The sequence below is a fragment of the Pecten maximus genome, chromosome 15 (assembly GCF_902652985.1).
Source record: "Pecten maximus chromosome 15, xPecMax1.1, whole genome shotgun sequence".
Lineage (NCBI taxonomy): Eukaryota > Metazoa > Mollusca > Bivalvia > Pectinida > Pectinidae > Pecten > Pecten maximus.
The window spans coordinates 17815690-17843378 of NC_047029.1; the positions used below are offsets into that span (position 1 = coordinate 17815690).

The following is a 27689-nucleotide window of genomic DNA, read 5'->3' on the forward strand; positions in this document are numbered from 1 at the left end:
TCCGCCTTAGCGGATATCATGTTAAAGAGTGTATCAATACGGTCCTTGTCATCGGTATAATCCGAGAGAGATTCGGGTGATTTGGCTTTCGCCCCAGTTCTTCTTCCAACACTGTTTCTCGCCGACATGATCAAAATAATATAACGTAGTATCAGTTCCAAATAACACCGATTACACCTGTACAGGTAAAGCGTACGTACATCCACTATTATTGGGCGCGTGAGTGGTATTCACATATAGTGGTCAGTCCATTGTTCAAATCGTCGTTTCTAATACCACATTTTCGGCAGACAGTTTCTATAAAATTCCATAAGAATGGCTTGGTGGCCTTCTTCAAGATGACACATGCCACAGTTCAAGTCCGTGATTTTTGAAAAAGATGGTGTATATCGACAAAATCTACGGAGCCCAAAGAGTTCAACTGACCAGGTCCTGGTCAACCGGAAGTCCTTGATGAAACCGGAGCCTGCTTTTGTTTTCAAATTAAATCAATTAAATGTCAAATTTACAGAATAGCTTATCAAAGAAGATTTTAAGGACATTTGCGAATCTTGTTATTTAAATTTTAAAATGTTTTGAACTTTCATAAATCTCAAAGCAAGGACACGACGAACATACCAACTTGACCACTTAATTTCTTTATAAGTAATAGGAAGTGATAGCCAATACTATTACACTCAATCTGACAAACCACTGCCACTGTATCTGTAGCCAGGACAGATTCAAGAAAACACCTAGAGACATCTATGCATGTGTATTTACAGTCACGATATTACCACAAACCATCCATATATGAGGCGCTATGGCGCGGCACTCCTTTGTGAATGCCTTACCATACGGGGCCTGGAGGAACCCACGTGACTTTTATCATTCTGATATTGTGAAGGGACAAGATCGGGAAGCAGCTGTGATTCACTTGAAGGAGACCGTTGATGTACAGGTACACGATTTTCATTTAATTATATCAACAATATCAGATTATATGACTAAAGTAATTTTATAAATAACATAAGACTCGGTGACGAGGTACATAAAGTCAAAGAAATTGTATTCTTTATTATTGATATTCAAACACTGCGATATGATTATTTTACCAAGTACTACCGTTTAAATGATCTCGGGTAAGGATAGGACACAACAAAAATGACAATTTGTGAAGTTTTAATAGTTAGACATTGGAAAACACCAACTCAAATTCTGATTGTTGTGAATAATGTAAAACTTAGAATTTTTAATCAATATGTAAAGTTTAAATTCTGAAACGCCATGAAAAAGTAAAACTGACAAACTATGCCAGTTTCGGGTTTCGATAATTTAAAACAATGTTATTATTGAAACACTGGAAAGTTCAGATTTTGCAAATACTAGGGAAACTTTGTTTTTTTATCAAATAATCAATGAAATGCAGTGGAAACTACATTGAATTCAATACAGGATATAATCTAATCAATACCATACAGGTATAGCAATTACCAAAAAAATTACGTGCATCAGACCTAATATGTACGTACACTCTACCAAACATGACTCATACACAGTCTGTATATAAAATCAGTTAGCTTTGCATTACCTCGCGGGCAATAAGTTGCTTGTCTGTGGTAAAATGGCGTCTGCTTTGTAAGGATGTCTCAGATATAATAACATTTTACACTGCCAGATGAAAAAGGTAAGATAGTGCGTGCGATTACAATATTTTCAAATGGATGAACTAATTATGATGTACTGTTTAACAGTACATCCTACTTAGATTTGTTTAGAGTGTTACGTCAGCTGACTATATACTAATACATCATTATCTATATATGTCTAAAGTGTTACGTGAACTGACTATATACCAGTACACCAATTTACATATGTTTACAGTGTAACGTCAGCTGACTATATACCAATACATCATTATCTATATATGTTTACAGTGTAACAACAGCTTACTATTGTAATGATCGTGTATTTGTTGCACGTGTATTGTATATATTTACCTGTATTTGTATTGAATGCGTATTATCTGTATTGTTACATGTAAAGGATTGCGACGTATTATGTGGGCTCGGGGCTATATATACCCGTGCACGGTAGTCGGGAGTTTCTTAGACACCTGTAGCTGCGACGACCGGTCAACAGGTGAGAGCACACGACATCTATAAATAGCACTCGATGTAGTGAGGTGGCCGGTGGACTGTGACGGGGAGGTGCTGGTTCGGCGTAAGGTAGGCGGGAACGGGTTGTCGCCAGGTACGCCGAGCGTACGGACTGACACCGGGGAGCGCCAGGGAACGCCGGTTCACCGGTCGGACATCCTCACGCCACCGAGTGTGCCAACTACCATCTGTTGATGTCTCATGCAACCAATGTCTGGGAATAAATATCATCAAATCGCAGTAGGTGTTTGGTTGTTTTATACACTAGCGGCGAAGTAGTACCAACGACGATCTTACGCAGGAACCCTGAAGAGTAGGACAACGGTGAACCAAGCAGGTTAAACCGTTACAAAATTGGTGGCAGTGGTATACTCCGTAAACATGGCGTCAAAACGGGAAGAATTGTATATAACAATAGAAAAGCTGCAAGCGAAGATTGGCCATATGAATATGACGGACAGAAGCAATCCGGCGCGGGAGCAAGAGGCGTCACCGGCGTTACAACTATCGCCGGCATGACTACCGTATCCATCACACCAGGCGTCTACAGCATTGCAGGGATCGCCGGCGCATCGGGGGTCTCCGGCACAACCGACACCTATGAGTCAACAACTAAAGGAGTTTGATCCTTATGGTGGAGCAAAGCCAACGACATAGCCAGGGTAGCGTAAATGTAAACTAGAGAGGAAATTGGAATATTCGACACCGGAAGCCATGTACACAGGAGGTGTATTGGAGGATTTAGCGCCGAGACGTGAGGTGGCGTCGGCGGGCGTTAGACAAAGCCGAAAGATTTCACTCATGGATTCGCGATTGAGGACTGAGCAGCGGAGAGGCCGAACAGGGCAACAAGGAGACAATTTTATTGAAGAAAAATGGTTGACTAGTACGCCCGGTGATGAAACGGATACTACAATGGTGTTGGGAATGAATCGTCAGTGGCGTAATAAGGAACGTCAGCATGAGAATGATGGAAGACCAGACGTCCCTGGTGTGGATACAAGACAAATCTTGCCATTGAAGCAACCCCAATCAAGCACGAATGTTAAGCCAGCAACATATGACGGTTTAACATCCTGGATTGATTACAGGACACATTTTGAATTGTGCGCTTTAAATAATTGGTCCTAAAGTGAGAAGGGTATGCATCTCGCAGTAAATCTAAGGGTGTTGGCGCAAGGCGTATTAGGTAATCTTCCGGCTCATGAGAAGGCTGATTTCGGTATATTGGCAGCCGCGCTGCAGCAACGATTTTCCCAAGCTAAACAGACGGAATTGTATCGCTCGCAGTTAAAGAGTCGCTGTTTGAATCCCGGTGAAAGTTTGCCAGAACTAGGGCAGGGAATTTTAAGATTAACACAACTGGAGAATCCAGGCGCCGCACCAGAGTTATGGGAGGTTCTTGCGAAAGATTCTTTCATAGATGCGCGGACTAGTTCAGATATACGCCTACGCGTACAACAAAGTCGACCTAGTACTCTTAATGACGCGATGAGAACAGCTGTAGAATTGGAGGCGGTCGAGAAAGAGGAAAGGTTCAGGTGCGATTTCAGAGGTTACGCCAGAACTGCGGACACGGTGAGTGAATTGCCAATTCGGGACGAAACCCTCAACACACTGAAAGATTTGCCGAAAATGATGGCCGACATGAAATCGGAGATAGACAAACTCAAGGAATCAAGAACTAGAAGGAGCCGACCAAGGGACAATAAATGCTTTAAATGTGGCAAGGAAGGACATTTTCGACGCAACTGTCCAGAAAACAGCTCGGCATATTCGAATATGGGGGCAGGATATGAACAAGTCCAGGCTGGCTTTTATATCTCGGCAACACTAAACGGGGCTGAAGCGGAGTTGCTTGTTGACACTGGTGCAGCAGTAACGTTATTGTCAACCGGTTTATTTCGCCGGCGAAGCGACCGAAACTAGAGCTTATCAAGAAGGACGTCATAGCTGCTAATGGCTGACCATTCACTCACTTGGCAAGGCGGAGTTTACGTTGTCCGTGGGCAGGAGAACTTTACAGTTCAATGCTATTGTCGCTGATATTACGACTGGTGGCATTTTAGGGCTTGACTTTTTGTACCAATAAAACTGTCACATAGACTTGAATAAGAAAGAACTTACCATGGGAGACGAGGTAATAGCCTGTCGGTTGACAGGGCGGTTTGAATGTTCTCAAGTTCATGTTAGGGAGACAATCACAATTTCTCCACGCAGTGAGGTAGTCATTCCTGCAGCTCTCGGCGAAGACGCTGGTCATGTATTTGGATTGGTAGAACCTCTCTCAGGGGAGGGAAAACTGGGAATACTATTGTAGGGAGAACACTTGCACTGGCAGCAGATACGGTACAAGTCAGATTACTGAATCCAGTGGACGAGGCACAGGTGTTGTACAAAGGTACGGCGATCGGTCAATTTGAGCTTGTTACTGATGTGGTAAGACATGCTATTACGAAAAGTAAGTCATGCGAGGTTCCAGAACACCCGGAGAAACTTTATCAAGATGCCACCAGCAGGTTGAGCGGAGAAAAGGCTAAGGCAGTGCAACGTTTATTGGGCAAATTTGGCGATTTGTTCTCCAAGAACGATCAGGACTTAGGTCACACTGGAGTTGTGAAACACACGATCGACACGGGGAGACAAGAAGCCGATTAAACAGCCGCCGCGGCGATTGCCTCATCATTCGCTTCATGAAGCTGACAAGCACGTGGAAGAAATGCTGAAAATGGGAATAATTAAACCATCATCCAGTCCATGGGCATCGGGAATCGTCCCAGTACGCAAGAAAGATGGTAGTCTACGCTTCTGCATTGACTACCGGCAATTGAATAACGCCACCATCAAGGATGCGTATCCATTGCCACGTATCGACGCTTCTTTGGACAAACTTGGCGGGGCAAAATGGTTTTCAACATTAGACCTTTCCTCTGGATACTGACAGATTGCAATGGATCCGGCTGATAAATCAAAGACGGCGTTTGTTATACGAAAAAGTCTGTTCCAGTTCAATGTTTTACCCTTTGGTCTGTGCAACGCGCCGGCGACATTTGAGCGTCTAACGGAGACCGTGCTATCGAAACTCCAATGGGAAGTATGCTTAATCTACCTCGATGACATTATCGTCCATGGCCGTACTTTCGATGAGTGTCTGAAGAACCTAGACAGTGTTTTTGGGCGGGCGGTTAGCGGAAGCGGGTCTGAAGCTGAAACCCCGAAAGTGTACTTTCTTCGCTAAAGAAGTATAATTCTTGGGACACATTATCACTGAAGATTTACAGGAAATTTAAACAAAAGCGGATAGCACAACCTCCTAACAAGATTACTGCAAAAGAACAGCCATTTGTATGGACACCACATTGCCAAACAGCATTCGATCAACTGAAGACAAAGCTAACATCGGCACCGATATTTGCATATCCAAATTTTTACCTACCATTCATTTTGGATACTGACGCATGCGACGTGGGCATCGGCGCTGTGCTTTCACAAGTACAAGACGGCAAAGAACGGGCAATATTTTATGGAAATAGAACGCTTTCGAAACAATGTTATTGCGTCACAAAGAAGGAACTTCTAGCTGTCGTGTACTTTGTACATTATTTCCGGCACTATCTTACAGGGAAAAGCTTTCTTATCCGGACAGACCATAGTGCACTGCAATGGCTGATGCAGAAGAAGGACCCGGAAGGTCAAACAGCACTATGGATTGAGACATGGTCAACGTATGAATTTGAAATTCAGCATCGGCCAGGGAAAGATCACGGAAACGCAGATGGATTGAGTAGAGTTCCGTGTGATCACTGTGTCGAAAAGACTTCTGGCAAAACTAGATGGAGCCATGTTCCACGGAGCTGGATTCACAGTTGCCTATTAAAGAAGCGCAGCAACAAGATAAAACAGTAAGGCAACTGGGCGAGTGGATCCGACAGCGCAAGCGTCCTGATTGCAAAGAGCAAAAGACTCTCCTGTGAGTATTGTGAGCAGACCCTGTCCAGGAAAGGGGATTTGCGGCGCCATATTGAAAGGCAACATCCGTCCAAGGCCCTCGACCTTACCTCGCCTAAAAAAACGGCGCTCGACCTCTTCGACGTCGGCAGTGACAAGTGCAACCACGACTGTCACACCAGCGAAGGCAGCGAAGGCTACGCCAGCTACCACGGTCACGGCGAACAATGCAGCTGCTGTTTCTGTGGTGCAAGGGAATGTTGAAGAAGCGGCGGAACTGTCCATCGGGGCAGATCCTGACATATCTATGAGGGCGTTTATTGTTAATGCCTGTGTCGTATCACCTTTGCGACATCCCACACCAGTTAAGTGGGCAGCGGAACCTAAGAAAGTTGTGGAGGAGGCAAAAGATGAGGAGAGCAGAGGGAAGGAGCGACACGTTGATGCCACCGATGTGTCTGTTCAGTGTGACATCATGAGAGTCAAGCGGCATCGCCGGGAGGAAAGCACGATAGGGACAACCACTGGACCAGATGGGGAAACAACGGTGACGCGGTCGTGCCACATTATTGAATGGGAGGAGTGTGAGTAACGCCAAGACATACAAAGTGAAATCGCGGGACGTGCCAGCACGCGGGACGAGCCAATCGCGGGACGCGGGAGTTCTAATGGACATGTTTTCATTCCTGCTTGGTTGGACGGGACGTCCACCATTAAGGGAGGGGGATATATCTAAGCGTTATGCATTCATGTTGATTTGTATAGTTCTGTGTATAATCGTATTTGTGTATATAAGTATAAATGTTTTTCGTATCTATATTAGTTATTGACTATGTCTTGTGAGTATGTATGTGTTGTAAGTTGAGAATTATTCTGGGGAGTGAGAACTTTGTGTATTTTCGTGTGCTGTACGGAAAAGAGTTAGTAAGCCACCGAGTGTGCCAACTACCATCTATTAACTTCATGTTACGCCGGCGCGGAATATGTATCACCGGGTGCTCACATCATGCTCGCACTTCTCTCTGTTGATGTCTCATGTAACCAATGTCTGGGAAAAATATCATCATTTAGACTTGTGAGGACATGCAATCACAACACAAACTCTGTAGGGTTTCTTTTTATATTTCTGGTAAATATAGAGCCTACAAATATAAATATAACAAGTATAAGTCCAATGGACATAATTTATATAAAAGTAGGTTCTTTATATAATTTATATAATACGCATATATGAAACTATATAATAGAACCGCATTATATATATTTATATATTTACATTCCTAATGTGGTTTGCTGATATGAACATACCAAGTGAAAACAACAAACATATGACCATGAATACACTATGAAAATCGTATGAAAACATTGTCTCTCGTGCAAATCACCTGATTAATCGGGTCATATTAATACGCCATCGACAGTAAGACAGGAAGAGTAGCTTCCCTTGGATCGATAACGTTGGTACGAGATAAATGTTAAAAATATTGAGAGAGCATATACTAATATTATTTTTACTTTAATACTTCTTTCTTTTTGTTTTATACAAAATTAAACAAAAAAGACCGGAAAATGCGAACGACATTAAAACAATGGCGTGGTGCATAGGCGGGATCTCCCGGCTGTCTAATAATTTGGCGTTTCGTCGTATACATGACAAATTTTGCTTTTTAATAAAATTTCTCGTTTTCTCGATATAAATTTTTTAAATCAAGGTTATGTAAATATATGAATTTAATAGATTTTTAAAATTTTCATTGCGGCTATGAATACCAGTAGCTAGCTACATATCCTCCGAGGCGAGCTACCGCGCGCCACGGGATATGTAGCCAGCTACTGGTATTCATAGCCGCAATGAAAATAAAAAAAATCTATTCAATCCATATATATATATATGTTGTGCTGTCTTACCAGGTAGTTGGGAATGATCAGTGGGGACTCATATATCCTGGTCCATGTCATAGCTAGGAATGAACGTGCGAGGGATTGGGGTGCGTGAGCTGATGTGGCCGCGCATGCGCCTACGAGAATCCTCGAGATGCATGCACAGACACAGGGGCTTCATGATATACATCCCACTCTCATTCAGATGACAATAACATGTACACGTGGAAAGGCTAGGCCCTGATCATGTATTGGGAAACCAATGTATACACACTGTCTACAATCAAATCGCAGTAGTTGTTTGGTTGTTTTATATACTAGAGTCGAAGTAGCACCAAGGACGATCTTAGGCAGGAACCCTGGAGAGTAGGACAACGGTGAGTCAAGCAGGTTAAACCGTTACACTATATACCAGTAAATCATTATATATGTCAACAGTGTAACGTTAGCTGACTATATACCTTTACATCATTATCTATTTAACAATTAAACGCTTGGTAGATTGTATTTATTGGCAATCTTGGTGACAGATAAACGAGCGTCATTCTATATATCTGTCACCCAGATTGCATTGATATTGACAACAAATACAATCTATCCAGCGTTTAATTGTTATATTTACATAAAGACGCGTTAATCTTCACTTTCTCTTTGCTAAATCTGGGGTTTAAGTTCAGCTATTCCCCTGTTTGTTCAATTGAAAGAACGGCACATATGAAATCGATGTCATTGTAGTACTTGGTTTGCATTCAAATTCACGTGTTACAAAGCCTCGGCGTGACAACAAAGCACCAAAATAACGTCATATTGACACGATTGTTCTAAGTCGAAATCCCTGCTTGGTTTGATTAACACGCAACGCATTGACACACATTTTTTTTGACGCTGACGGAAGTGACGTCATGTGATCTGGGCTGCATTTATACGGTTATCAATACCATCTGGTTTAACACAGGAGTAATGGGAGACTGTCACACAGAATGTAAATATATATATATATTTACAGTGTAACGTCAGCTGACTATATACCATTACATCATTATCTATAGATGTTTACAGTGTAACGTCACCTGACTATATACCAGTACATCATTATCTATATATGTTTACAATGTAACGTCAGCTGACTATACAACAGTACACCATTATCTATATATGTTTAAACTGTAACATCAGCGGACTATATAACAGTACATCATTATCTATATATGTTTACAGTAAAACGTCAGATGACTATATACCAGTTCATTATTATCTATATATGTTATATGTGTAACGTCAGTTAATAATACAACATCTCTAATTCATTTGTTTGCGTCTTATATCTACAGACTTTGTTATAACCTTCTATACTTTTAGTGGGTGAATCTTATATCAAACGATGTGGATCTTGCATGTTCTGGTGTTTGCAGGAACACTGCACCTCGGTAAGTATTACAGATTGTAAAACAGGTCAAAAATAGTTGTTAAGGAAACCGTATAGTGCATAGCAGTAAACCAAAGGATAATTATGTTGAAATCATATTCCCTAACCTTGCATATCATTTTAGAATTTTATCCTGGATCCTGTGTTATTGTTCTTTCCGTATGCACGATTCTCATTCACTGTTCTTGGACATTCTGCAAGCATGTTTCTAATCCTCTGTTTTTGCACTTTCCGTATGCACAATTCTTATCCCATGTTTTTGCACATAACGCAAACATGATTCTCTTCTTTTGTTCTTGCACCTTCAGTAAGCATGATTACCATCCTTTGTTTTTGCACATTACTTCAAGCTTAATAATCATCCTCTGTTCTTGCACATTACTCCAGCTTAATAATCATCCTGTGTTCTTGCACATTACTCCAGCTTGATAATCAACCTCTTGCACCTTCCCTAGGTATGATTTTCATGCTCTGTTCTAGCTCACTACTCAAACTTAATAATCATCCTCTGTTCTTTCTCAGTACTGAAGCTTAATAATCATCCTCTAGTCTTTCACCTTCCGTAAGCATAATTCCTTTCCTTTATTCTTGCACCTTCCGTAATCATGATTCTCCTCTGTTCCTCTCTTCTCGAACCTTCTGTAAGCATGATATTCATCCTGTTTTCTTGCACCTGCCACAGGCATGATCCTCATCATCTTGCCTGTTTTTGTAAGCATGAATATATCACATATCGGCTTCAATCACAGACCTATTGCATGGCAATACTTCGGTTGGCGTTGTTCAGAAACACAAACAGTAGTGACCATTCTGTACCTCCGCCAAAGTATAGAGTTCATTTTAAGACACTTACACTCCTAGCTGTTCTCTACTAATTAGTTAGTATATACTATTAATCAATTATATACCAATTAACTTGATTAGAGGTACGCCACGTCAATATTAACTTCCTCATGAATAATTAATACCTCTTTCATTTTGGAAAATGTAACAGATTGATTGGTACCTACAATTATTGCTTAAATTTCATTAGAATTCATTTTATGTCCTGGATGATACCACTTTTCCAGACAATGTATCCAGAAATTAACTATGTCTCATGACATCTAGTATTTTTTTTATATACACTATATATGGTTCTTTAGCATTTAAAAACAAAATTTTGAGGGGCCTCTTGTTCTACTTCATTGAGTTTCCTGGAATAATTGAACATTGTTTGCAGACGACAGTGGGGAAATAAATATTTGCATATAGTTCTCTGTCATCTTATATGACGTTATAATGCAAGATAGAATACATAACTTCACAATTTGGCGTAGATTTGTGAGCCATTAACAGGGGCCCACAATGAAGTATGGGAGAGATTGAGCTCCCTCGGTATATTTCACTATAAAATGTAATAAACGGAATATAGAACAATATCTTCCATAATGCAAGAGATATTTCCTTCGTTTGGTTAATATTTTGATATATTTCCCCCGTGATACGCACTCGTGAAAAAATATTGGTCACATAATAAAATTGGTATTACTGAAGACCTTTTAGATATCCTCTATTGATGTAGATTGTCATTACTGTAGTTCAGTGATCCTGAAGTTTGAAAAGACGATTATCTATAAATTACATTTGAGTAAATCTCTATAATTTTTTTATCAATAGATTAAACCTCAAACAGAAAACTCTTACTGTGGCTAGATAAGGTATTTCATTAGAGCAGAAATAGTCATGCATATCCATGTATCAATAGAGAAATAGTTTCTCTCTCGGATTAGATTAAGATTTTCTAAATATCATTGTCTTCCACAAATCACCACGAAATGTCGGTGTTCATATTGCATTAATATAGTTCTTAATTCACCGATGTATATTGACATTGTTTATTTAATTTTACCTAGGAAGCGGAACAGCTGGACTCTGTTGTGAGCCCTATACCTCTATTATCGCTCCGATCAACGAACTCAAGAGCATCGAAGTGACATGCAACCCCGGCTTTACGTACGTACAATATTTCATACCATCAAAATACAGCCACTTAACAATTTGCATTTATCTCTATACAACTCGTGTCATCAAATACACACTTTTGCTTGGTAACTTGAAACCAATAGATTTATATATCAGCTGGTCAAAAAAACTGATATTCTCGTGTAAATGACCCTGGCTGTTCATAGGACGCAAAACTAAATATACCAAACGTTCTGAAAGAGCTTTTCAATAAAGGTACCGGATATAAAATCAACGATTATACGACACTTCAATATTAGCCCTTTACTTCGATCTATCAGCACAGACGACTTACAAAAATGACACCAAGTTCCGTCATTTAAATTTTCTTTACAGTTAATAACGGATACACACTTTTATTATTATTCTTATTTTCATTTTTTCTCCTTTGAAAAAAAGTAGGTTCCCGGTTTTTAAGCAGTTTTGTCAGAGGTCAACCATCAGCCAGAAACAATCAACATTTTTATTTAGAAATTGGTATCATGTGATAATTTATCCCGGATTACTCTGACAGTACGAATATATATTTTAAAGTCTCCGAACGTAGTTAATTACTTTTTAGAGGTATGTATACATTCAAAAAGACAAAACCAAACCCAAGTTTAACCAATACTCCTTCACTTAAAGACCTAAAAATTTCTCTTTAGGAGTAGTTAAGGAATTTTCGTTAAATTATGTAATTCTTTCTTCAAGTTAAAGGATTTCCATATGTAAGGACTATTAAAAAACGAAGGCTAGAACTTCTAAAACATAAGTACCCCGGTAAAGGAACATTAAGAAAACTTGGCTAGAACTTCTGGAACATAAGTAAAGGAATATTATGAAAACTGGGTTAGAACTTCTGGAACAGTGGGTTATACGTAATGACTACGTGTTGCAGAACCCCCTGTAAATGGACTGTCTCAGCCCCGCCAGGAGCAGTGATAGGAGTGGAGATCAGTTCGGTCATTGTTGGAACTCCTTCTACAATAGTATATAAGAACGACGCAGGTAAGTCTAAAACCTCCAGAATAATGTCCCCGAAGAAAGACGAATATAATAGTAATACCGGTCTATGTGGTTTTACCAACCACGTCTACTGGTCAAATTGAAGCATATGAATGTGCCTAAGAATGTCGTGATGAAAACAAAAGCTATATATTTTGTTTAGAAGATTACAAATACAGAAACGAGACACCTACATACCCGGAGAAAGAATATATTTCCGTGTATTGATATGATTGTGGGTTCCCAGTTTGGTTTTTTCCGATGTCCTCTGATTAACAGACATCGGAGAATCGAAGAAAAAGTCCAGCTTGGTTACCTAATTATGATGCATTGTTTCGTGACAGACTGAACCTCCCAAAATGTGTGTTATGATATAATAGCAGATATAAACTAATTCGGCTGGTGTCAGTGTATGGGTAATATTGATTTATCTCTTATCGTATGATCACACGACACATCGATTATAACATAGCATAACTTATGGTCTTTAGGTATGTACGTTTGGTACATAACAACTGGTTGTTCTTCTACCTGTATGTTTACATGTGGAAAGATTCAAAATCAAAATTTTCACCAGCGTTCCTCATCCTAAGGAAATTTTCACCAGCTAAACAATTTCCATAGAAAAGCATCATTGAATTTGAGGGGGAAATCTACGATAAGATTCCTGGATTTCTGTTATGCTTTCCCATAGAGAAATAAGTTACACGATTCCCTTACGTTGAGGAACATCAATGATACTGGGGCTTGCATCTGATAATGTGTTTAACGTCTTAATGAGAACACACCATCATTCATCACACGAATGACAAATAGTGTACGAGATGAACGACAATTCTTTTTCAGCTTAACGTAAACCATACTATATGTTACTAAACAATTCTGCTCTTTTCGCAGGAGATATTTTTAGCACATTTTCTGGTACCAACAGTATTGTTCCTTTGAGAGTCGCTGGCCAATTGTTTACCATCGAAATAACTCCATCGCCGACGAACACACCCCCTCCCGCGGGAGAGGTGCTGAATTTTAAATACCTAGCTATCACTTTACCAGCTCCTGACTCTGGTAGGTAAATGAAATATCCAAATTGTGAATGTTGTTTCTCAAAGATATTCTAATAGTATTAAATCCAATTAGTTTAATTTTAACTAAGGGTGTTTCAAGCATTTCAAGAAAAATCAAACAACGAAAACTGAAGTCCTGATGAATGTACAACGCCCTTCTTGAAATAACTTTTTACATCTCATATAGAAACTCATTGACACATATTGCATTTGAAAATATTTTTCTACATACATTTATTGAGTTTACTTATATGTCAATCCAAACCCAGCAATTCAATTTTCGACGCGAAATCCGAACGAATGTGCTGATGTCGATTTTGGAGATCGCTGCTACAGTAAACTAAATGCGTGTAATGTATTCTGGGGAAAAAAATTAATGAAAGGAGGAAAGCGACGAAATCTGATATGAAACCAGGTAATATAGTGTTAATGAAAGTAAACCGTTAAACGTTCAACACATTTCAGTCCGAAACCACTACATAGAGGTTTTTTTTTGATGAAGTCAAAGGGTGTCAAGGAATATAGAAATGTCACACATTAAAATGACATTCTTTCGTTTGAATAAAGGGCTTGTCGCCAAAATGAAACTTAATAAGAAATGTGTATTTTCCCCAAGTAGTAAAAGTTATAATCTTTAATTCAATACGACAGTTTCACTCTCAAGGGAAACAAAAGTGCTTCAAGTATTAAATCATAAAGATTCTCAATTCGACCCGAAGTATCACTTATTATCGCAAAAGCAGACGGTATTTGTGTACGAAATGGCCATTTTCTGTATATTTCGGCGTTACTTTCATTACTGTAGCACACAAACTCATATAATCCTCATTCGGGCATATATTTTATCAGTAGAAATTTTGCACGTTTCTGATGTCCGAACAAAGGAATGCCCCTTTAAGATAGTAAAATCTTATTTATCTACTCCGAGTATTCAGGAAATGCAAATGTGTTCTATCGAAATCTAATTCCCAATTCGGGAGTGCCTGATTTGAATGTAACAATATAAATTGTCGATACTGATCGCACCTTTAATTTGAAAGACAAGGTCGAGTAGTTAGAAAAAGAAACATATCTCATCACGTGAATCGCAGGGTGACCTCAACGACTTAAAACACAGCGCGTGAAATAAAATTGCCTAAACAAAATAAAGATTTTGTCATGAAGTAGTCACGTTTAATGCATTTTTTTACCTTTTATTCAGAGAAGTCAGACAACAAGATTATAAATAATCATTCATTATGCATGTCAATACGTTCAAGTTTCTTATTCTCCAATAATTGATCAGTTGAACATTGAAAACTTTGAACGTTGAACAAAGCACTAATACAGAAAAATAACTAATACATGACTGAACAGTTGTCCACAATTAAATTGTATTAATAGTGATTAATACATTTGAATTAGCGGAATGGAAATTTAGTTAAAAACTTTCAAAATTCAAGGCAAGGGACATAACTCATATCCTAGGTGTTATTTAATGGAGATCTCACACAATACGACCGCACGCTTCAGTTTTGGCCAACACATGTGACTTAATATAGTTTGCACTGCCATTGTTGTAAAACAAATAAAATTCACGTTTAGAAATTATACTTATACTGTTGGGAAACAGTCTGGCCTTGAGGTGGGGAGTTAACAGTTGCACATAGCTCATATGATTCAGTATTCTCACACCATTGTATTCAAACAAAAACAAGTATCTTTTGGAATTAACAAAACCATCAAATACATTGTTTGTGCCAACAAGAATATTTCACATGGTCCGTTCGCCTGTTTTGTTTGATAGCAACAAACCATGTCAAACTTGTTATTGATTACAATAAGCGTTCTTCATTTAATCTTACTAAATATTTTGAGGATAGAAAAAAGAAGATATTTTGTTTTGAAAATACATATATGCTTATCTTTAACACAATATATGATAAAATCTTTGTTTCCGAGCTATGAAATAGTGAAGATAATGCGTTATGACAGCTTTTTATCCCATTGTCGAGTGAACTGTCACCATGGGTCAGTCATTAAAGTTATTTCTTGACAAAACACTTGTTCGAAATCTTGTCAACATAATTCCAATATAGTGATTACGCTCGGGATAATCATTATTTTATATCTTTAAAAACCTGATCCTGTTTCGAGCATAACACTTGGTTTTGATGTTAAAATTGACTGAAATATTTCTTTAATACTTTACAAAAATGCTTGTTTAAATTCATTTCTTAATTAAATATATATTTTTTCTTAAAGCTTGTCATTGCTATCTGTTCCTGATACTAATAAAATTATCGTACACCTAAGTGAGATAGAAAAAGTTTGGAAATCCCTTTCTTTGTTTGATATGTTTTAATGTTAGATATATGTTCCGTCTACAGCTGCTGCATGCTCTTCAGGGGAGACAATTTCACTGGATACGGTGACTGGTGGGGAAACATGTATCGCCTCCCCTAATTTCCCGGAATTTTATCCAGAGTAAGTATGCGAATGTGATTTCATTCTATGACATGGACATATTCCTATTCCATTGAATGTTATTTTCAAAGTATCATAATTAATTCGTATATGTCCCAAACTCCCGTGTTATCCGCTCACTTTGAATAAACTTTTATGATAAAGTGCAACTTTGTTATGGAGTCTCGTCAAAGAATTTTTCGAACCTGATTGTTATGAGGTCGTGTCTTGTTGCTTCAGTAGTTTTCTAACACACAATCTGTGTTATTCTACTCTCAGGCCATTGTATAAATGTGCTGACGGTTGGGTATATATGTTTTATTCCACGAGTGAAATATAACTTTCCGGTCTTTTGATTGGTCAAGAATTCGAACTTTGACCCGAACTGCAATTGTTATTAAAGTCATCAATAATCGCATCGCCGAGCTCCGGCCGTGACTTGTACACCTTATTTGTATACGCTCGAAAGGAATTGTTTTTTAAAGTTACAAAAGACACTCGCTAAACCTTTTGTCTTTTGAAAATTTAAAAAAATAACATATATATTTCATATCCAACAACCACTCGTTCTGTAACCTCTATACAGCCGACTCTTATCAGATCGTGCCAAACGAGACTGGTTGTTTTAGTAGTTATAACATTTTATTATCAGGTCGTGTCAGAGGAACATTGTTGTTTTAGTCATTATAATCATTTGGAATCACATTTCGTCAAAGAACCTTGTTGTTTTAGTCATTTTAACCATTTGGTATCAGGTCGCGTTGAAGGAACCTTGTTGTTTTAGTCTTTATAACCATTTGGTATAAAATCTCCTCAAACGAACATTTGTTTAGTTATTATGCTCATTTAGAATCAGATCTCGTCAAAGGAACCTTGTTGTTAAGTCATTTTATCCATTTGGTATCATACCTCATCAAAGGAACCTTGTTGTTTAGTCATTTTGTTCATTTGTATCATACCTCATCAAAGGAACCTTGTTGTTTAGTCATTTTATCCATTTGGTATCAGACCTCATCAAAGGAACCTTGTTGTTTTAGTCATTTTATCCATTTGGTATCAGACCTCATCAAAGGAACCTTGTTGTTTTAGTCATTTTATCCATTTGGTATCATACCTCATCAAAGGAACCTTGTTGTTTTAGTCATTTTATCCATTTGGTATCAGACCTCATCAAAGGAACCTTGTTGTTTAGTCATTTTATCCATTTGGTATCAGACCTCATCAAAGGAACCTTGTTGTTTAGTCATTTTATCCATTTGGTATCATACCTCATCAAAGGAACCTTGTTGTTTAGTCATTTTATCCATTTGGTATCAGACCTCATCAAAGGAACCTTGTTGTTTAGTCATTTTATCCATTTGGTATCAGACCTCATCAAAGGAACCTTGTTGTTTAGTCTTTTTATCCATTTGGTATCAGACCTCATCAAAGGAACCTTGTTGTTTTAGTCATTTTATCCATTTGGTATCAGACCTCATCAAAGGAACCTTGTTGTTTTAGTCATTTTATCCATTTGGTATCAGACCTCATCAAAGGAACCTTGTTGTTTTAGTCATTTTATCCATTTGGTATCATACCTCATCAAAGGAACCTTGTTGTTTAGTCATTTTATCCATTTGGTATCAGACCTCATCAAAGGAACCTTGTTGTTTAGTCATTTATCCATTTGGTATCAGACCTCATCAAAGGAACCTTGTTGTTTTAGTCATTTTATCCATTTGGTATCAGACCTCATCAAAGGAACCTTGTTGTTTTAGTCATTTTATCCATTTGGTATCAGAACCTCATCAAAGGAACCTTGTTCGTTTAGGTCATTTTATCCATTTGGTATCAGACCTCATCAAAGGAACCTTGTTGTTTAGTCATTTTAATCCATTTGGTATCAGACCTCATCAAAGGAACCTTGTTGTTTTAGTCATTTTATCCATTTGGTATCAGACCTCATCAAAGGAACCTTGTTGTTTAGTCATATTATCCATTTGGTATCAGACCTCATCAAAGGAACCTTGCTGTTTTAGTCATCGTCATGACTTGGTGTCAGGTCCTTTCTCGCCATTCTTAGATTGTTTTTTTATCTATTGAAAGGAAGTCATTTGAAAAAGAAAAAATTGAAGGTTCTTGTAATCGTTGACTACTATGTTTTCTAAGTCTTTGTGTATTTATAAGTTGTTATCCTTCATTTTCAGTGCAACAACAACATGTAGATGGCGTTTCGAAACAAGCGATACAATCGAGTACAACGTTATTTTTTTTCACACGGAGTTCAGCAGCCTCTGTGGATTCGATTTCGTGAAGATCACCGGTAACGTAGAACGAAATGTCGATATGAATTTTGCATGCTGCTTTGCATTACTCGGTCCTTCTTGACAAGTTTTTTTTTTGATAAAAATATATAATAATTGGTTTCATAGGACGTAAAGTCGACATGGTTTTGTTTGTTCAAAGCTTCCTCGGTCCTGCTTGATAAGTTTTTAGACAATAAATAATCACTGGTAAAATAAAACAAAATGTCGACTTTTGCATGGTTCAAGTTTTACAACACTTGATCGCTGAAACTATTCTATATAATCATTCTGATGTGTTAAGAGAAACATTGTGAACCATTACAATATGGAAAAGTAGGAGGCTTTTTCGAAATATAATAAATCAAAAGAATGCATAATGATATATGTATTTCAGTTTAAATATATATGCTGCTGTCATTTTAACACAACTACTAGTTATATCGTATTCAGCCTTCTACACCCCCCTGGTATACAGTTTGTGTATGCAAGTGTGTATGTAACTTGTCTTTGTTTTTTGTATCATTTCAGTTCTCATATGTTTAAATTTGAATATGAAAAAATAACTACTTCCTTATATTGATATGTTTTCTGAGCACATATCGCTCCAAAGCACACAGCTTCTGCAAACAACCTCCCAAACGGTAGCACACACTTTATGTATATTAATTATGGAAAAACGGACCCCCGAATCCGTTCAAGATTTTGGATTAGAAAATAATAACACTTGCATGGAATAAGAAAAAGCCATGCAAGGTTGAAGTACCGTTTTCTTTTCAATATTTTCCTTAGAAGATTAACCGTCATGATTTTTGCCGTAGAAAAAGCTCTTTATTTTTGTCAGACTAATAATTTCCTATTTAGTGCTGAATGCTTCTTACGTTTTACACGTGTTTGTACGTTTGACACGTGTATGTACGTTTGACACGTTTGTGTACGTTTGACACGTGTATATACGTTTGACACGTGTATGAACATTTGACTCGTGTATGTACGTTTGACAAGTGTATGTGTCTATGATACACAGTACGCAATAAGCATTATACTGGTACACGTTTTACATGGTTATTTTCGGGTTCTAGTTGCCGGATCTACAGGAACACCACAATGCGGTAGACAACTCCAAGGTGTGACCCAGACGGGCCTGGCCAGTCCTGTGGAAGTGGAATTCACATTTGATGACGGCCAAAGCTTTCCCGGGATTTTCATGTGTTTCAAAAAAATCGGTAAATAACTCATAAGAATTAAACGTAATCATATGTCTTGCCTGTCCGACTTTGTCAGTAAAGTAAGTATGAAGGAAACTCCGAAAATCACTTACGCCCCAATATCCTCCCCAAAACAACCAAACATCCGCATTGAGGAAATAAAAAAAAAAAAAAAAAAATATATATATATATATATTAGATACATATAAATTGATATAAACTCAAATATTCCCACAAAAGTGTTCACTTATGAAGAGGAAAAATACTTAAAAAATACTTTAAATGTGTGGAATAACTAAACATTGTAGTATGTGCTAATAATTTGAATTGCTTCAAAAATGAACTGGATAATCACTGGAAAAAACATTAATTAATTTTACGACTTCAAGGCTAGCTTATGAAGGGTAGTGTCGTTACATTCAAAAACTATTATTATAACAATTACCATGCACTGTGTCTCGTGTAGAGAATAAAGAACCCACTACCAGAAATTTATCATCATCATTAAATTAAACACCATCATTGAGTACCGTTATCATTCGCTGTTTATCTTGTTAACATATTTATATGTTTACTGTTTGTTGTCGGCATGTGATAGGTTGTCATTGACTCGTTTCTGGACAAATGGGCAGATTGCTTTGAAAATTCAACACTTTAATTGTTAGTACTGTCGTTATTACGACATGATTAATTATAAGCATATCTATAATAATATATCATAACAGCTACTTCAACGACATCGACGACAACAACTACGACAACAACGACAACACCCACAACGACAACAACGACACCAACAACTACGACAACAACGACGACAACAACGACGACAACGACACCAGCACCAAGTGAGTATTGATTATTCAGTAAGATATTATTATTTATATGGTTTTTTACTAACCTATTATGAAACAATATAGGGCCATTCAATCTATAGGGGGTCAGGCCGAACTAAAACTATAGAAGGCCAGTAAATCCATAGGGGGTAAATCCATAGGGGGTGAGGCCGAACTATGTAGGGCCAATAAATCCATAGTAGGCGAGGCCGAACTAAAACCATAGAAGGTCAGTAAATCCATATGGGGTGTGGCCGAACTATGTAGGGCCAATAGATCCATAGGAGGTGAGGCCGAACTAAAACTGCAGAAGGGAAGTAAATCCAAAGTGGGCAAGCCGAACTAAAACTACAGAATGTCAGTAAATCATTACTGCCGTAAGGTGTGGCCGAAATAAAACCATAGAAGGTCAGTAAATCCAAAGGGGGTGAGGCCGAACTATGTAGGGCCAGTCAATCAATAGGGGGTCAGGCCGAACTAAAACCATAGAAGGTCAGTACATCCATAGGGGTGAGGCCGAACTAAAACCATAGAAGGTCAGTAAATCCATAGGGGGTGAGGCCGAACTAAATCACAGGTCAGTAAATCCATTGGGGGTGAGGCCGAACTAAAACCATAGAAGGTCAGTAAATCCATATGGGGTGAGGCCGAACTATGTAGGGCCAATAGATCCATAGGAGGTGAGGCCGAACTAAAACTATAGAAGGGAAGTAAATCCAAAGTGGGCAAGCCGAACTAAAACCACAGAATGTCAGTAAATCATTAGGGGTGAGGCCGAACTTGAATTACAGATATCTAGTTAATCCATCAGATGTGAGTCGAACTAAAACTATGTAGGGCCAGTTATTTCAAAGGGGGTGAGTCGAACTAAAACTATAGTGGACCAATAAATCCATAGAAGGTGAGGCCCAACTATGGTTCCTTAGGATTTCAGGAGCAAATATCGCACTAAGGACTTTTATATATACACCTGGAGCATACATGTATCTGTCCTCCTGTTCCATCAGTCTTCCTAGCGTCCAGGTAGAAATGTACAGTTATTGGGCTTCATCTAATTTCCTGGAGTTTTGAAACTGTCCTGTCCCATTTTGACTTATTATTTAAACGACCCCTCCCCCTTTTCGAGTTTCTACGTGCCGAATTTGTGCAATATTTGTCAAAATTAACCGATCTAAGGAAAAAAATATTCTATTCGAACCAACTCCACGATCCTAGAACGTGAATTGATTCAAACCTAACGAGGAAGAGCTATTAAAGGTTAAAGTGCAGAGGTCAAACGTAACGGTTAAGTTGTGTATATTTCTTGAACATCTTATTGACATTATGAAAATGAGTTGATCAATACTGCCGTAAGGTGTAGCTGAGACAATGTCGATGGCATTTCTGAACAGAATTACAGTGACGTTCTGAAGCAAAGTGGATTATAAACAGACAGGATGAGTAACGGGAGGCCGAACTAAAACTATATATAGGGCAAGTAAATCCATAGCGGGTGAGGCCGAACTAAAGCCATAGATGGCCAGTAAATCCATAGGAGGTGAGGCCGAACTAAAACTATAGATGGCCAGTAATATAAATCAATATGGGAGGAGGCCGAACTAAAACTATAGAGGGCCAGTAAATCAATAGGGGTCAGGCCGAACTAAAACCATAGAAGGTCAGTAAATCAATAGGGGTCAGGCCGAACAGACATATAGAAAGTCGTCCGTTATACGCAGTGCATCCTTATTTACATTACATTATTGTTGTTTTGGCAGATATATAGGAAGTCGTTCGTTATACACAGTGTACTCTTATCAACATTACGTTATTGCTGTTTTGACAGATAAATAGAAAGTCGTCCGTTATAGAGTGTACCTTTATTTACATTATGTTATTTTTGTTTCGACAGATGACGACGACGATGTAATCGGAGACGTCATCGTACCACTTGCCTTGTTTGCGGTCTTCGTCAACTTATTCGGCGCTATTTTCTTTTAAATATGTCTGAAAGTCTGACATATGTCGGCTGTGTAAAACACCAATTCCTGGTATTCTTTTCATTTCAATTGTCTGCTAGCTGAACAGCTTATCTTGTGGCTTTGAATAAACATATACCATGAATTGTGTTACATTGCTTAATATAGGTTTTTGTAAAGTACATATGAACTTTATATACAGGAGTTTGCAACGTACATGTGACTTTTATATACAGAATTTTGTAATTTACAGGTGGCCTTTATATCGAGGATTTTGTTACTTCAGGTGGTCTTTAGGAATATGTTTCTTTATAGACTTAATAGACACGATTTTACAGTATCATTACGGTATCGTCACAGTATCGTTACAGTCAAGATTTCACAGTCACAGTCACAGTCACATGAAGACAGGAGTGCAAAAATTTGTCCCTTTTCATAATTATTAGTACTATTACCCTCCTTGTAACCAAGTCTTAAAGGTGTAGCAAAGAGCTTATATGTCTATATTAAATAATAATATCCAAAAAGCACCCAACAGTTTAAATGTAGATAAAAACATACAAGAACCTATGCTAGCCTTAGTGGGGTTGACATATGCATATATTAAAATAATAATATCCAAAAAGCATACAACAGTTTATTATGTAGAAATGATAATATAATTATAATGAAAAAATAAGTATACATTGTATAGACATGGTATGAACACATAAACATTGTAACACTAACCATCCATAATGTGTGGTTTGTACCTGTGGCAGGTGTCAGGTCCCTGTAGCAGGTGCGTCATGTACCTGTAGCAGGTGTGTTATTTGTAACTGTAGCAGGTGTTTTATATATTATACTGACATTGGGAGGACACCTTTCCTAGTCCATTATACTGACATTTAGACGACATTTTTCCTAGTCCATTATACTGACATTGGGAGGACACCTCTCCTAGTCCATTATACTGACATTGGGAGGACACCTTTCCTGGTCCATTATACTGACATTGGGAGGACATCTATCCTAGTCCATTATACTGACATTGGGAGGACACCTCTCGTGGTTCATTATACTGACAATAGAAGGACACCTCTCCTAGTCAATTATACTGACATTGGAAGAACATCACTCCTAGTCCATTATACTGACATTGGGAGGTTATCTCTTCTAGTCTATTATACTGACATTGGCAGGACACATTTCCTGGTTCATTATACTGATATTGGGAGGACATCTGTCCTTAATTGCCCATTATACTGACATAGAAAGGACATCTCTTCTAGACTTTTATATTGACATTGACAAGCTTAGGTCAATGATGATGTAGTATCAACGGTAACATTTGGAAGAAAAAAATTACTCAAATTGCATAACGAATCATGGATAAGGACAGAATGTGTTGTTCTGCCGCCTTTCCGGTAGGGTCCGGTCATGTAGTTCTACCAGATGGATTATGTATAACCTACAAATGTGAAAATTAACCAAGAAATCAGATGGGATTTTACAACAAAGGTTCGGCATTTAGATTAGGCAGATGAATAGCACGTCAAACATAAATAATTGCAGTCCTAAAATTGAATGATAGTAGTTAAGAGACTAATGTATACTTGGTATGTTTCGCCCCAAGTTATTTTCGCCCTTGAGCAACACAAAAGATATTCGCCAACTTTTTTAATTTCGCCCTAAACTACCTTTAAGAAATGTCTTTTCTTTTCTTCGTTTACAATCGGAAAATTCTGTTCGGAATTCTCGATACATTTGCATCTCGGAACACTCGGGATTTATTGAGTTCCTCCATTTTCTTTTCTTTGCATATCCCATTGAGGTGTGAAATGTAATCAGGCTGTGAAATATACAACATTAACCTGTGCTCAGATTTACTTTTAGCCTATATTGATTAAAATTGCATCAGGTATGCATGGTCGATTTTAAGCAAACATGATGAATGGTAAGTTCACTGTGCCGTGACTAATTAGAAGTCTACTGACGAGTGTTTTTTTTTTGTTCATTTGTCATCGATGGAAGCCACAAGCGACGGTGAACTCATAAAATCAGTAAAAATGATTCAATTTTAAAATTTACTTAATAGTACGCTGTCTTAGCCCATATTCTCGATTTAACTCCACGTGATATTGCAAATTTACTAGGCCTAGATTTAGATCTAAATTTTATTTCACATGCATAGATTGAAATAAAACAATAAATTGATTTCTAAATTTAGGGTAAACACGTGTTGCTTGTAATTGTATAGGATAAAACACTTGAAAAGTACGAGGGGATGTTTTTGATCCGACTACAATTAACCTAAGTACGATAACTTGTAAATCCTGCAATTGAGCTTGAAATTTTCGCCGTCATCTTAAATTCGCCCTATCATCAAAGGCGAAAATGGCGAAAAGTACACAGGGGGAAATTACCAGGTATACAGTATTACGATGGATAATATACAAGTAGTGGATGGTGAAAGCTTGGAATACCCGGGAGCATTTTGTTTCAAAAGTAGGAGGAAGTACAGTCGCCATTACCAACAAAGCCATGGAGCGGAATGCATTTATATTTGAATGCAAAAACATTTGGAGCTCAACCTACATAAGCCAAAGCATCAAATGAACTGAGATTGTACAAGTCAGTTGGAGAACATCGAGAATGAAGATTGATATATTCCAACATAAACGTCTAAGTGGAAAACTGAAGATCAAATGGCAAGACCGCATCTGTAATGAGAAAGTACTGAATAGTACAGGAATGGAAACGTTAAAAGGTGATGTAAGATGAAGATACATTGGTGATTCTTTCAGAAAATTAATCAACAACAGTAGCGCTTTAATGGTTCTCAGAAGACTGACAAAAATGCGGTTGGTCGACAAAAGACAACATGGTGGTGCACTGTAGAGAAGAAAGGAACAGCAACAAGCTGGAACTTGGAGCGAGGTACAGACTGCAAAAAACAACAGGAAATCGTGGATGCAGATTGTTTATTCCTTAAGTGCCACCTGACACGAGGTAAATAGGCAACAGCTTATACCTGATCCAAGTTCCTTCAACGCCCCTTTACCAAAGGTAATTTATTTACCTTAAATTTCCCATAGGTAAGCATTAATACATTTGAGAAAAGATCTTTAATCAAGATTTTCCCCTTTAATCCAATAATGGTCTCATATGGAAAATTTTCAGTGAAGGGACTACCTTAGGTTAAGGAAAACTTTGAAGAAACCGGAGCCTGCTTTTGTTTTCAAATTAAATCAAATTAAATGTCAAATTTACAGAATAGCTTATCAAAGAAGATTTTAAAGACATTTGCGAATCTTGTTATTTAAATTTTAAAATGTTTTGAATTTTCATCAATCTCAAAGCAAGGACACAACGAACATACCAACTTGACCACTTAATTTCTTTATAAGTAATAGGAAGTGATAGCCAATACTATTACACTCAATCTGACAAACCACTGCCACTGTAAGTGTAGCCAGGACAGATTCAAGAAAACACCCAGAAACAACTATGCATGTGTATTTACAGTCATGATATACCATACCACAAACCATCAATATATGAGGCGCTATGGCACGGCACTCCTTTTTAAATACCTTGCCATACGGGGCCTGGAGGAACCCACGTGTATTTATCATTCTGAGGTTGTGAAGGGACAAGATCGGGAAGCAGCTGCCATCCACTTGAGAGAGACCGTTGATGTACAGGTACACGTTTTTCTTAAAAAGTAGTTAAAGTCATTTAATTGTATCAACACTATCTCAATATATGATTAAAGTAATTTTATATATAACATAAGATTTGGTGACGAGGTACATAAAGTCAAAGAAATTTTATTATTTATTGTTGAGATTTAAATACTGCGATATGATTCTTTTACCAAGGACACCCGTTTAATTGATCTCAAGTAAGGATAGGACACAACAAAAATGAAAATTTGTGAAGTAATTAAGTTTTAATCGTTATAGACATTGTTAAACACTCACTCGAATTCTGATGGTTGTGAATAATGTAAACCTTAGAATTTTAATCAATATTTAAAGTTTTAATTCTGAAACGCCACGAAAAAGAAAATGTGACAAACTATGCCAGTTTTGGATTTCGATAATTTAAAACAGTGTTATTATTAAAACACTGGAAAGTTCAGATTGTGCAAATACTAGGGAAACTTTAATTTTTTATCAAATAATCAATGAAATTCAGTGCAAACTACATTGAATTCAATACAGGAAATAATCTACATCAATACCATACAGGTATAGCCATAACCCCCAAAAATACGTGCATCAGACATAATATGTACGTATACTTACCCTACCAAACACGACTCAGGTACAATCTGTATATCAAGTCGGTTAGCTTTGCATTACCTCGCGGGCAATAAGTTGCTTGTTTGCGGTAAAATGGCATCTACTTTGTAAGGATGGTCTCGGATATAAAAATATTTTATGCTGCCATATGAAAAGGTAAGATAATGCGATTAGAATATTTTTAAATGGATGAAATAATTATGGTGTACAGTATAACATTACCTCATAATCTATATATGTTTACAGTATTACGTCGGCTGACTATATAACAGTATATCATTATCTACATGTATATATGTTTACAGTGTAACGTCAGCTGACTATATACCAGTACATTATTATCCTTATATGTTTACATTATAATGTAAGCTGACTATATATCAGAACATCGTTATCTATATATGTTTATAGTGTAACGTCAGCTGACTATATACCAATACATCATTTTCTGTATATGTTTACTGTGTAACGTCAGCTGACTATATACCAGTACATTATTATCCTTATGTGTTTACATTATAATGTAAGCTGACTATATACATCAATCAGCACATCATTATCCATATGTTTACATTGTAATGTACATTTGTACCTATGTTAATGTGGAATATAGTGGCGGTGTAATCCTACCTTTGTTAGTGTGGAATATAGTGGCGGTGTACATCCTACCTTTGTTAGTGTGGAATATAGTGGCGGTGTAATCCTACCTTTGTTTGTGTGGAATATAATGGCGGTGTACATCCTACCTTTGTTTGTGTGGAATATAGTGACGGTGTAATCCTACCTTTGTTTGTGTGGAATATAATGGCGGTGTACATCCTACCTTTGTTTGTGTGGAATATAGTGGCGGTGTAATCCTACCTTTGTTAGTGTGGAATATAGAGGCGGTGTAATCCTACCTTTGTTAGTGTGGAATATAGTGGCGGTGTAATCCTAGCTTTGTTTGTGTGGAATATAGTGACGGTGTAATCCTACCTTTGTTAGTGTGGAATATAGTGGCGGTGTAATCCTAGCTTTGTTAGTGTGGAATATAATGGCGGTGTACATCCTAGCTTTGTTAGTGTGGAATATAGTGGCGGTGTACATCCTACCTTTTTTTGTGTGGAATATAGTGGCGGTGTACATCCTACCTTTGTTAGTGTGGAATATAGTGGCGGTGTAATCCTACCTTTGTTAGTGTGGAATATAATGGCGGTGTACACCCTACCTTTGTTTGTGTGGAC

General features: G+C 37.7%; 2 protein-coding genes across 2 annotated transcripts; both read left to right on the top strand.

Annotated features, from left to right (window-relative positions):
- Nucleotides 1-699: 699 nt before the first annotated feature.
- Nucleotides 700-22312, top strand: LOC117344373. Its single transcript, XM_033907121.1, has 11 exons — nt 700-940; nt 9327-9394; nt 11289-11388; nt 12278-12387; nt 13282-13449; nt 15818-15914; nt 18080-18195; nt 19258-19401; nt 20109-20168; nt 20223-20231; nt 22111-22312. The coding sequence occupies exons 2-11, from the start codon at nt 9349-9351 to the stop codon at nt 22197-22199; spliced, it is 939 nt and encodes a 312-aa protein (XP_033763012.1). The 5' UTR covers nt 700-940; nt 9327-9348; the 3' UTR covers nt 22200-22312.
- LOC117343293 lies at nt 5089-6678 on the top strand. Its single transcript, XM_033905637.1, has 2 exons — nt 5089-5360; nt 6126-6678. Exons 1-2 carry the CDS (start codon nt 5089-5091, stop codon nt 6676-6678), a joined length of 825 nt encoding a protein of 274 aa, XP_033761528.1.
- Nucleotides 22313-27689: the final 5377 nt, after the last annotated feature.

Bases quoted from the DNA above. Each gene is read 5' to 3' on its own strand.
- LOC117343293 (XM_033905637.1), top strand. From the start codon at position 5,089: ATGGATCCGGCTGATAAATCAAAGACGGCGTTTGTTATACGAAAAAGT. The intron at 5,361-6,125 runs GTACTTTCTTCG...TATTGTGAGCAG, and splicing joins GAAGCTGAAACCCCGAAAGT to ACCCTGTCCAGGAAAGGGGA.
- LOC117344373 (XM_033907121.1), top strand. From the start codon at position 9,349: ATGTGGATCTTGCATGTTCTGGTGTTTGCAGGAACACTGCACCTCG. The intron at 9,395-11,288 runs GTAAGTATTACA...AATTTTACCTAG, and splicing joins TGCAGGAACACTGCACCTCG to GAAGCGGAACAGCTGGACTC. The intron at 18,196-19,257 runs GTAACGTAGAAC...TTCGGGTTCTAG, and splicing joins CGATTTCGTGAAGATCACCG to TTGCCGGATCTACAGGAACA.